This window comes from Ceratocystis lukuohia, assembly GCF_044167205.1.
Source record: "Ceratocystis lukuohia strain C4212 chromosome Unknown Supercontig5_pilon, whole genome shotgun sequence".
Lineage (NCBI taxonomy): Eukaryota > Fungi > Ascomycota > Sordariomycetes > Microascales > Ceratocystidaceae > Ceratocystis > Ceratocystis lukuohia.
The window spans coordinates 3,089,063-3,101,389 of NW_027263524.1; the positions used below are offsets into that span (position 1 = coordinate 3,089,063).

The 12,327-nt window shown below is 49.7% G+C and overlaps 3 protein-coding genes across 3 annotated transcripts; 2 read left to right on the plus strand and 1 right to left on the minus strand.

Moving 5' to 3' along the window:
* Window positions 1–4,171: 4,171 nt before the first annotated feature.
* On the plus strand, window positions 4,172–6,443 carry HOO65_050655 (Transcription factor SMP1; the record flags this gene model as incomplete). Its single annotated transcript, XM_071003226.1, has 3 exons — window positions 4,172–4,227; window positions 4,339–4,498; window positions 4,566–6,443. The coding sequence occupies 3 exons, from the start codon at window positions 4,172–4,174 to the stop codon at window positions 6,441–6,443; spliced, it is 2,094 nt and encodes a 697-aa protein (XP_070858714.1).
* Window positions 6,444–7,379: 936 nt separating this feature from the next.
* On the minus strand, window positions 7,380–9,036 carry HOO65_050656 (Actin-related protein 4; the record flags this gene model as incomplete). Its single annotated transcript, XM_071003320.1, has 2 exons — window positions 7,380–8,896; window positions 8,979–9,036. The coding sequence occupies 2 exons, from the start codon at window positions 9,034–9,036 to the stop codon at window positions 7,380–7,382; spliced, it is 1,575 nt and encodes a 524-aa protein (XP_070858715.1).
* A 1,509-nt stretch (window positions 9,037–10,545) lies between these two features.
* HOO65_050657 (Inositolphosphorylceramide synthase subunit Kei1) lies at window positions 10,546–11,329 on the plus strand (the record flags this gene model as incomplete). The annotated part of the gene is made up of 2 exons (XM_071003509.1): window positions 10,546–10,567; window positions 10,626–11,329. 2 exons carry the CDS (start codon window positions 10,546–10,548, stop codon window positions 11,327–11,329), a joined length of 726 nt encoding a protein of 241 aa, XP_070858716.1.
* Between the last annotated feature and the right edge of the window lie 998 nt (window positions 11,330–12,327).

Genomic DNA, 12,327 nt, shown 5'->3' on the forward strand with positions numbered 1-12,327 from the left:
GGCGTAGTCAGAAACCAACTGAACTTGTTGAGGCGGGCATAAGGTAGGGGAAGAAAAACAAAGGCAAAGAGATACGGGAGGCCGTTTCTCCTTTCTCACCAAGAGAAGGAAACGCCTCTGCCTTGCGTAAAACACCCAACTGAGGTGAGCCGGCGGTGTCTGGGCTGCTACTATTTTGGGTTTAAGCTTGTCGCAAGAAGAGGGAAAGGGGCGAGGAAGAGCAGCAAAGGCGAACAAGAAAATTCGGCTAGCCAAGGAGAAACAAGGTGACGAGAGGGGAAAACTGGGAGCGTGAGCGTCAAGAGTAAATAAAAGCGCTGGGAAAAAGAGAAGCGAGTAGGAGAAAGAGGGGAAGCTGGTTAGTGGCGCTTTGACGCAGCCAACAACGGACAGGGATAGTTAAATGCAGGACCTAAAAGACGGGACCCCAAATGTTATCTCCATCATAGCTTCTTCTTCCTTCTCCTAGTTCTTTTGCTTGCTTTGCTTGGGTTTTCCTTGGCCTCTCTCTCCCTGCATTCTAGACCCTGGCTCCGGCTCCGACGACCAGCAGGAAATCGACTGGAATATTGAAGCTGTGCTGCCTGTGCCCCGTCTAGGTACACGTCCACGCGAACATGAAACCGCGGTCGTCCCAACTTTTACTGTCTGCTTTGTGCTGACAAGGTACTGCACCACACACTCAACCCCCAAGGCTGCGCAAGTCTTGGGACATGGAAGCATGTAAAACACGGAGGATAAAGATACCGAGTCAGGAGAGTGTTTTCAAAACAGGAGAGAGGATGGATAGGAGGGCAGTAAAACAGATGTCGCAGTAAAAAGCCGAGGGCAAATGCCGTAACGCAAAGTCCTTGGGTGTAAAGGCATCCATCCAGCTGCTTGCACCTAACGTTGCCTGCTCGTCTATACCTACAGCACTGCAAGCAAAGGGGTGTTTTCGCTTATGTTGTTGTGACCCATCCTAGAGAGAATAGCAATATGTCAGTATCACTAAGCACTAGGCAGCTCGCCCACCGTAAAGCAGGACAGGAGAGAAGCAAACCATACTAACGAATAAAATGGACCGCAAGAGACCTAGATTATTCCCTCCCCGTCATTATCAGCATCTCCAAGCAGCCCAAATCTCTTCATTTTAGCCAGATGTGACTGAGTGCCAAGATTTGCCCCGTTATGTGTCAGATCCAGGAGGGAGATCGTGCCCCCAACAAGGTAAAAGGCAAAAACGCCCACTGTACCGTACCCTTCATGTGTGCAAGGCAAGCCTGTTTAAATGCCGTTTGAGCAGGACAGGCTGAGGCTCATCAGGGCGCTGAATCAGGGCTTGATCCAGATAGCCTATATTAGTAAACCCGGAAGCAAGCGATTTTGTGGCTGTCGTATAAAAGGGCAGAAGGGGAAAGGCAGGTTTGTGTTTTACTGCTTTAGGCATTCAATTCAGATGGGCTGAACTTGGCTCTCGCGGACGACAATACAGCGAATATTCAACAGTGAAGAATCGCAGTCCAGAAAATAAGAAAAGAAAAAATAAAGGATGAGAAAAAAAAAAGATGGGAAAAAGCAATCAAAAAGAACCATCCCCCGCCCCCCCCCACCAATACAGTAGCTTCTATAATTTATAACGCTACCCAAGAAATCTCAACTGATCCCTTTCAGTGATAGCTATAGAGACATGATATGACAGGCGGTTGTACATTGTTATGACAGTACTACTTACTACTGCTGCATGTATATATTATACAGTGGGTCAAATGGCAGAAGGGCCGCAAAACCCACAGGGTCAGGCTCTTCGCGGCTCCACCATCCCAGGCACGGTTAAAAAACCCAGGCTGAGAAGTCGCCTAGAAGTTTCTCGTAACTCTCATCCTCAAGTTGGCCGAATTCTAAACGTCTTATAGGCCGGGGCACTACATTATCATCTAGTTGGGTCATGGTAAATATACACACAACACGATGTTCTCTGTAGGCCAGGCATGAAAAGCGCCAGCCAAGCCACATAGATTGCAGGGGAGGGATGTCCCTGAAATGACCATGATGACTCGTAGGGCAGCTCACCAACGCTTCGTTCGCTTACCGTTGGATCGATAGTCGACATGATAAGTAAGAGTATGATTTACGGTGGAAGAGACCACAGGATCACCATGCAAGGGGTTTCGAGCATGCACCAGTACAACTTGCCCAAAAGGGTTTCTTTCCGGTTGCGCACTTTTAGGGTTAAAACAAAGCGGAGTTGTTGGTTGCAGTCTTAGGCTTGATAGCACGCGTTAATGAGCAAGAAACTAGAGGTGCGTGATCGTGGAATACCTGGAGCTACGAGAGAAGCGAGAATAAAAGAAAAAATAAGAACGTAATGTATAGGGTCGCTCTTGCCGGCTGTTCGGGTTAGTTGGATTTGAGTCGATCCTGGTGCAGCTTGGTACAGCCTGAGTGAGAACAGGGGTCAAGGGCGACAAACAACAGTGCAGCAGCGACAGAGTCAGTTCCAGGTCCAAGTCCGTATTGGGTCCAAGCTTATGACGCCCTGCAAGAAAAAAATACAGAAGGGAGGGAAAAAGGGCAGATCAAAGAACAAAGCTAGAAGCCAAGGAATTCTTCAGGAGCACGAGCCCCTGTGTGGTTGACACAGACCTCTTGTTCATCTTGTTCAACAACGGATCAAGTGGGTTGGGGCAGAGCAGAGCAGACATAGACGGGCAGTGTTGGGTTAGGGCTAGGGTTATCAGCGACTGCTGAGAGTGTAGTACTAGAAAACCAGAGGGCTTTCTCAGTGTGGCAGCAGCAGCAGCAGCAGCTTCTTCTTCTTGTCTTCAGCATCAGCGGCTAAACTCCGGCTCACAACAACCCTCAGACCCCAATCTGGCGCAATGCGCTAAGTGGTTTGTTTGGGTGTCCTTGGGCTCCACTGTAATTTCAGCGGGAGGCGCCAGGGTTCCAGGGACTCTAAAGACTCCAAAGCCTCCAAAGCCTTCCTTCCCCATCTCCTGCACTGTAATCTATAGTCAGGAAATTTGGGGGTGCGATTTCTCGTCGTCACCCCCTCTAAAAAAATGTTCCGCCTTGCTCCCCTTCATTTACCTGCAACTAAGCAAGGTCCGAACAGGGCCCCGTTCTATTCTTATGCAATGTTCTAAAAATTCATACACTTTGCTTGGACTCTCATCTTTTCTCCGCGCCGGTCTGTAATTTCTTTTAATTTATTCTTCTTTTCTTCCATATTTCTTCTGCGCTCCCTGGGCTTCGTCGTCCCATTTTTTTCCATTTATAAACAGCGACTCATCCCGCCCTTTTTTCAACTCTGTTCGTCTATTATTAGCATACCAGCAAAGCTCCATCCAAGACTTTACTTGAACCTCTTTCTTCTTCTTTTGCTCACAAAAAAACAACAAGTCTCTTGTGCTCAAGCAGCGACAGACAATAGCGAAGCAGAGAAAAAAAAAGGAGCTACTGCCACATTTCTTCTGAGCTTGAATACGACTGGTGACATCAGAGGTGAGTTCCAGCTGGCCCGGCCCTTTTTTTGAGGGTGAGAAAATAGAGACTCTGAGTTCTCATAAGACCTGAGCGAGAGAAGTTGCCCGTGTTCCGCACAAAGTTCTGCCTCTGCTTCGCCCATCTTTCCTATAAGGCCCATTTCTTCTTTCCCGTCTTGTATCCCCCACGCCCAATCCGCTCCTGTCCCTTCTGTCCTCCTGCTTTCTCTGGATAGCTATTTCCCCTTGCCCTTGCCCTTCTTTCCCTTTCCCTCATTGCCGCGTTTCAGCTTTTTGGAGCCTTCCTCTTTGGTCCTCACCACCTTTGACGCAGGGCTCTTAAATTTTGCCTACATCTTCCCCGTCCCGCTTTGAAAAATTCCCTTTTCCTCCTCTTCTTCTCTTTCTTGGTTTCTATTTTCACTCCTGTTCTATTTATTGTCTCGATCTCATCATCGCGAATTGCCAACAACGGGACAAAAAAACAAATAACTGTTTTCGTTTTTATTCTTTGTGTTCCTGTTCACATTTACTTACTTTTTTTTTTCTTTCTTTTCTTTCAGCTCCTCTTTTGCCAACTGCCCGATCGTAGCTTTCTTTTTTCATCTCATCATACGTTCTACGACTATCGCCACTTCTTTCAACCCGCTTTTCATTTTTGCCGTTCTTTTTCTATTTTTGGTGCTATACCAAAGCTTGTCGCAATGGGTCGTCGGAAGATAGAAATCAAGGCCATCAAAGATGACAGAAACCGTTCTGTGTACGTATTATCTCCCTTTCTTTGCCCAAGTTGTTGATCGCTTGTCTCTGTCCCACACCTACTAAAAACGCCACCACAATTTTCGTCATGAGCTAACATTTTTTTTCTTAGAACATTTCTCAAGCGCAAGGGTGGTCTCTTCAAGAAGGCTCATGAGCTCTCCGTCCTCTGCAGTGTCGATGTTGCCGTGATAATCTTCTCTAGCAACCACAAAAAGCTGTATGAGTACTCGTCTACTGATTTGCGCACCATGGTGCAACAACAAGCCTACGTATGTCTGCTGTCGCTATTATCCTTTGCCTTTCTCTAACTAACGTGATGCTCTCTACGCCCTCTAGCACACTGGTCCGATCGAGCACAAAGGTCCCGCTGATTTTAATGGCGGCAACGATGACGATGATGACGACGACGTCAACACTACCCCCCCTCAGCGCGACTCTATGGAGCCGCATATGATTCCTCCCCATTTCGCCTCCCAGTTCTCGCAGATGCGCCATCCCACTGCCAGCGCCTCGCCTCCCATACCAAATGGCGTCTTCCCTCCTGTTCATCGCACACACACTCCCCAGCCTGGCTCACGGCCTGCTTCTAGGAATGATGTTAGGCGCGTAGGACCCCCCATGGTAGCGCCAAACGCCAATGGCTACGCGTACATGCCTACCTCAAACGGCATCTACGGCCCGCCTGCTGGTCACCCTTCCGGTCATCCCCACATGGCTCCGCCCCATGGTCAATCTATGCCTCCTGTCCAGTATCCTTACGGCGGTCCTCCGCCTCAACACCCTTCCGCCGCACAATACATGGAAGAACAGCGCAGATCCATGACCCCCTACCATGACGGTCTTGCCCCGCCTCCGCACCCTTCCCAAGTGCCCTCGCCCATTCCTCAACACGCTATGCCTGTTATCAACCACCACACCCCATCGCCTCAACCCCCTCACTCGCTTCTGCCAAACCAGCCTACCTCTGTTCCAATGTCTGTCTCTCAGCCTATGTCTATCCCTGGTTCTCAACCCATGCCTCATATGTCTCCGGCTCCGGCTCATGCTCAAATGCTAGCTCCTCCCACCACCCAGCCCGCCAGTACTACAAGCTCTACCTCCCAGCCTCCTCCATCTGATGCTGAAATTCAGTCTGTTGCCATGGATGCCTCTCAAATCCAGGATATCCAGTCCGATCCTATCAAAACCGAGGGGAATGCTCAACCTGTCATTGAGTCGATGAGAATGGAAGCCCCACGGAGACCGTTGTTAGATACAAATTTTGCAAAGAAGATTTTGCCTCCGCGTCGAACTCAGAACAACAGCATCTTCACTCCCGTTGATGACCAGAGATCTGTTTTGTCGCAACACTTGGATGCGTTCAACTCGAGAGCAGCTGAAAAAAAGGGCAGCTCTCCGTCTAACCACCTAGAGGAATCTACTGAGGGCAAATCTAATGCTTCTGAGTCTTCTCCGCTTGGGTCGCAGCGCCTAGCCCTGTCTGGAGCTACATCAAACGGTTCATCTGTGTCTAGACCTAGCATCAACATTCCTGAAACCACCTTTACCCCACCATCGCGTTCTAACAGCTTGAACAGCGCCAACGCCGTTACAACTCCTGGTAGCAGTGCCTTGCGCCCCAGACTCAAAGTCCAGATTCCCGATGAGAATACCGAAGATGAAGGTGCTTCAGGAGCTGGTGCTGCTGCCGACAACAGCTCGCCGCGCACAGCCACTGGAACCCAAGCTCCATCGCTTAAGCGCAAATCATCGGATTCACACTCTATCCTAGTACTGCCCCCGCCTTCACCCTCTGCTTCGTCTCTGCTCTCTGCTGGAGCGTCTGGCCCACCAAACCCATTTGCTCGTCCCGCTCCGCCTCAGAACAACAGCACTGGTAACAACAATAGTGGCAACAACAATCCCAACTCCCTCAACTCTAGTATCAAAATTGATACGCCCAGTGCTCTTCTTCCCTCGCGCTTCATGTCTAGCGAGTACCTTCCTAGTCCTAGTACTTTCTGGTCGACTGGAGGCGCCGACTCCTGGGGTGGTCGTGATTCCAACACTCTCCCCAGTCCATTGAACTTTGCCACTCCTATTGCTGGTTCAGGCCCTAGTTTTCTGAGAGACGATCCGTCATTGCTATTGGGTCTCGGAAAGCGTAAAAGTCCAGATGTTATGCCTGGTTCCACTGACCCTGCTCCAGAGATGAAGCGAGTTAAGGTGGAGTAAATTGTGGTGTGAGGCTAATGCAACACCCACAAGTCTAGACAGGTTGAACTATAGGAACTTGTCTGTGTCCTGCACCTTTTCATAGCCTGGCTCAGCCCTTGTAGGGCCGTCCCCTTTACTTCCTATTCTTTTCTTTGCCTTCTTTTTTTTTTCACTCTATCTTGTTGTCTGCTGGTCATCAGCCTCTGTCTATACCTTCCTCCATTGTCATTATCATCATCTATTTTCTCTGTGGCCATATCTTCCTTTGGTTCTGCACACGCGCATTCTTCAGCATCAACATGGCGTTTTTGTCTTTGCGGTCTTGGTTGGTTTTTTAATCTTGGGAGGGATGGCTTTCACGCATAAGAGCGTTTATTTGAATTGGCTTTTCTGTTTTCCACCTGTTGTTTATATCTCAGGGGTGATCTTGTCGGTATTTACATATCTATTGGTGTTGGGGTTTTTCGTTCTCTCATCTTAATGGCATATTTCATGAAACGTACATACACTGCTATATCATCTCATTGTCTCTCTGCACATACTCCGTATTATGTTAAATGGTCTGTCACTATGGTCTAAATGTCTGTTTGATTTGGCCATTTTTATCATCTCAGTCGCAGTGTACTTATTCACATGGTAAGAAGCTCATGGCAGCACTAAATCAATCTCGGTATGCCATCACATTCACCGTCCTAGGTCTTGGCTTTCGCGCAGGCTTGTTGGGGGCTTTGTGTGTGGGATAGCTAGGGCTAGCTACTGTCTACGAACTGTTGACTGGTGACCTTTCTTTCGCTTCATTTGGTGTGAAATACTAGCATATGACGCACATAGTAGGCCACAAACCTCCCCCCCCCCTTAAAAACCCTTCTTCTGGGGTGCTAGATCGTTGCGCCGGAAGCAACTCACAGTTTTCCCGTTTCCTGTTATTATTCTCTGGGGTGTAAAGCGTAAAGCCTACTTGCAGCGCTTCTCCACAATCGCCGCACCGTTCTCCTCGTACTCCTTCTTTGAGATCCACATCTGGTGGAACGAGCCAAGGCTGGCCAGGATGGAGCCGCCGATCCATGCGCCAAAGCGGCGCTCGCTGCTGAGTCCGGCAGCATGTAGGCGAATGCGCACACCGGGGAAGATGGTTGACAGTTCAGCCTGTAGCCGGTCACTGAAGCCGTTAAGGAGTGTTGTGCCGCCCGTCACAACGATGTTGGCAAGTAGGTTAGGTCGTAGATCAGTGTCAACAGCGGCGATTGCCGTGCGCACGAGTTCGGGGATTGTTTGGGCCTTGGTTAATGGTACGCGGTATGCAGCTTCAGCATCGGTACTATCAGGCGCAGATGTAGATGCAGCGGGATATGCGGCTGTCTCATCCCACATGCCCTCGGCAACACGGTAACGCTGCTCGCGCCACATTTGGTTAGCTCCAGTGGGCATCTCAAAGACACGGCCGGGCTGAGCACGAATGGCATCCTCAGTTCCAGCAGCCGTGAGCTTGGCGGGGCCACGCCAGACCTCAACAACACTCTCCTTGAAATCAGTGAGCAAGCGTTCTTCCTCGTACGCGCGGAAGGACGGGTCAATGGCAAAGGAGAAATTGCGTGGGGTGAACTGGGCTGTAGAGCCAGCGTCAACAGCAGTCTTGCTCTCCACCATAAAAGTCGGTGTCAGGTCGACTGCCGACTCAGAAGTAGCAAACATATTGCGTACCTGGTGTGAGAGCCAGAGGCCACCGACGGGCGAGCGCGTAATAGAGCGCTTTAGTACCATGCCGTCATGCACTGCAGTGACCGAAGTCCCAGAGGCCCCGACGTCGATGACCAAAGCGGTGGCCTTTCCAGCAGCAAAGGCAACGAGCGCGGGGGTCTTGCCGAACCAAAAAGCTGGACAACCCCAGTCCTCCATGATAATCTCCATGGCCTTTTCGCGAGCCTTGGGTGTGTTCCAGGGAGCTTCAGTCAGGAGCAGTGGGTTTTCTGCCAGTGGTTTCTCCGAAAGCTCTGCAGCCTCTGCAGCAGCTTCGGCGTTTTCTGTAGCCGCAGCATTGGTGGCAGTTGCGGCATCAGCACTGGTCTCACCCATAGAAATGTCACCGTCACCATCGGCTGGTGCCGATGCTGATGCCCCATTGTCAGCACCGTCGACCACTTCCTTCTCCTTTCCCTTTTCAGGGGGCTGGGAGGCTGCTGCTGGCGATGGTTTTTTTAGTGACGAGCGCAACGATGGCTGCAGACGGTCGATCACTACGTTTCCTAACAGATTTCTAGCTGCATCCCAGTTCTCGACAACGCCATCATGCGACATATAATTGCGAACCCTCAGGCCTTCGTATGGGTGCAAAAACTCGTCGCCATATTTGCTTTGGCCAGACTCATAATCCGCGTAGGAAGACGGAATGACAATGTCGGGCCTGTCTCGGCCCGCAAAACCGCCGCATGTATTGGAAAATCCCGGGTCGATAACAAGTGCAAAAGCCTCATCTACGAGGAATAGCTGGAGGTTAGCAAAGAGACCAGAATAAGAATAGCAAGCATATTAGGACTCAAGGAAATAGAGACAGACCTCCACCATATACGTCAGTCGGCGCATTGGCCGACGTGAAGGTCTGCTGGTGCGCCATGGGCGAATTATATGTAGGGTGATAGCAATGTGGATATGATAGGGTTTGGTTAATATGATGGAGCAACCGCTGAGAAGTAGCTGGCTGGATTCGGTCAAAAAGAGCTTTGCGCTGCGTGGCTGTTGGTGAGGGAGGGGTTTGTTGTTAACTTTAGCCCGCAATGAGGACAAGGCTGAAGAAAGTTCGCGATAACGCGCCTAACCTTAAGGTCTGGCACAAGGCTGAGATAGTCAAGTGGCGAGACACGCTGACAGGTGACATTTGTCAGCTGGCAAATTAGAGAGTAAGGCCCATAAATATCACGTGACTTGGACTCCACAGCTCAAGGCACCAGTCAAGGTTCTTCGGTGGGCCCGGAAGTCGAGATTTCTCATTGGTTAGCTTGCTTTGATCGCCTTTTTCTGCTGCTCTGTTGCTGGGCGCAGGCAAGCGAGCTTGTTGATGGACCCCTTGTTGCAGTAATACAACACAGCGAGAGTCCGGGTTGTTAATGCCCGCATGTCCGCATATGTAATGTAATGTGTGTCCTGCACTGTAGTTATTGCTGCATGCATGTGTAGTTTAAACTTGATGGGGCGCCCAGGTTCCTCTCTTTTCTCTCTCGGCAAACTTAATTATCCTGTTTGAAATGTCCCTTTATTTCTTTTTTTCGTCCCCTTTTTTTCTTTTGTAATTCGTCTCTCCTACTTCTACTAATTTGCCATCTCACACAACAACCACACCACTCTCTCTCCTCACTCAGCCCACCCACTCAGCCAGGCAAGACAAGCAACCAAAGAGAGGGGAGTAAGCTTCGCCTTCTGAGAGAGAGACCAGAGCCCACAAAGTTGACGAGCTGAGTTGGTTGCAGAGATCAAACCACCATTTTACGGCGCATCACCTGTCATTCCTTTCTTCTTTTTTTCCTCTCCTTTCTTCTTCCATTTCCAGACGCTCCTTTACACCGACCGACCCGACCGACTTTCCTTTTATCCCGCTTCTTTATTGTACTGCTACCGCTGCGGTCTCTCTATTTTAGCGTGTCTATTATTGTGCCTCTGCTGCTGGAATTCGCATCTCGAAGCCTAACCAAGCGACCAACCTGTTTCCATAGATCCTGGGCTTTCCTTTTCTTGGTGGTGACAGTAACGCGCACCACCCTTCTCTCCATCCAGATCGCATACGGACTCGTATAAACCCGCCTGGCCCTACTCCTGCCCTGCTGGTCTTCCCGACCAACTTGCTACCGCCATGCGTTCGTTTTCCCGTCTCTTCCGGATTCCACGTCCCAAGGTACGTCGCCGCATATCTTAGGTGCCTGTCGCAACGTGATCGCATGTCTGTTCACTTGTCTTCGCCTTTACTGCATACTCCACCTTGTCTTTGTCTGTCTGCCTGCATTTCTTTTTTACCTCTTGTTTGTCTATCACCTACATAGAGAAGGGATGGTATAAAAAAAAAGCGCGGTGCGGCACGGGTCTCAGGTTTATGCTTCGGTTCAGGGGTGGCATAGTGAGCGCATATCATGCCATGTGGAACAACAACACTATTCGTCTGTAGTACGGTAGCGCTAACGTCTTTCTGTCTTCTCGCTTCATAGAAGTTCTTAGGATGTGTCGGTCTCCCCTTGGCTTCCGAGATTATCGCTGCCGTCCTCGTCTTCAACAAGGCAACAGGCATATACGGCCTACTTGCTATATTGACAGGATATAGCCTCAATGCCCTACAAATACCAACTTACCTATATTGCGTATTAGCGATTTTCAGTCTTGTCTACCTAATACCGCATATTCGCAAGCAGAGTCCCTTCGAGTGCTTAGCATTCGCCTGGCTGTATATTATCGACTCATTCATCAACCTCGCCTTGACCGCTTCGTTCGCCATGACCTGGTACGTTGCGCGGGCTGCCGAGGACGCCCGGGCTGATGACTCTGTCACGTCACAAATGCCGCTTAAGGTCAGCAGTGGCAGTCTTTCCAAGGGTGCGTCGAGCATGCCCCATGATACGGCATTCAGCATCATTATAATCGTTTTTGCCACTCTAGGCCGCTTCTATCTCTGTTTCGTCGTGGCCGCATTTGCGCAACAGTGTCTAAGACGTCACATGGACCGCGTTGTCGAAAATGACGACCCCATCAAGCAGCTGGGGGCGCCTTTTACCCAGGACTGTGCTGAAGGTCACACGTGGCGGGGAAAGCTGGCCCGTCTCATGATTGGTGTTGGCCGGTCGTATTGGCTCGATGCTTCAGATAGAGACGAGTGGGCACGGTCTATGAACGCACGGTTCCGTAAGATTGCAGACGATGCTGTCTAAGACAGAGTGCGCCACTTGAGCTCTTTCCTTGCCCCCTCATGCCCACGCTTGCACCCACATTTACGCTCATGTTTGCTTGCTTGTCGTTTCCCATTACCAAGGGGGGGGGGGGGGGGCGAATTTACTATTTATCGTCTTCCTTTATAGTCGTGCTGTAAATTGCCTACTTTACCCTCAGCTTTTACCCTATCTTAATGCGGCATCTGGATAGCGATTCGTTTCTTTATCTTTGTTCATTTTTCCATGCCCTGATTGATTTCTTGACCTTTTCTCTCTCCCCCTTCCCCTAGTTCTCTCCTTTTTCTACTTGATACTACTTTATTCTCGAATGAGGCCTAGGCCCTCTTCTCGTTTTGGTTTTCGGCCAGTGGCCAATGATATGGGTTAACGGCGTTTTAATATGTATCGGGGGTTTCATCACACAATATCAATACCAACATACCCACTACCAATGCGGGTGTCTCGCATGGATTTTATCTTTGACCTTGGCTCTTCAAGGGGAGAAGTGAAGACAGAAAAGAAAGACATTTTAAGCAGTCCTTGTGCAAAGTATTACCGCATTGTGCATGTTTGGAAAAAGACCCCTGGCAGCTCCCACTTGACTACGCGCTATTCCGGAATCAAACTGGAATGTACCTCATAATATTTTCACGTGACGACAAGGAAAAGTTTTTTCGTGTCTAACCCTTGTTTTCAACAACATAACCCTAATATGACATCGGTAGCCGCCAAGCTCCGCAATTACAAGAGCCACAAAAGGTGTCATTGATGTCGAGCAGGACATGGGAAATGGCGAGCGACGGATCTAATAGACTTATCCCCACAAAAGCAGTTGTCCTAGCTGCCAAGAAGGCCGTCAAAAAGTACGGTAGGACCCCTTCCTTTAGAGAGAGTTTTGGCGACAATATTGGCGGACTGAGGTTGTCACAAAACAGGGGTTGTTGCTGATGTATAGACAATATATGATTGGATAGGATAGGGCTGCTGAGTTATCTGAT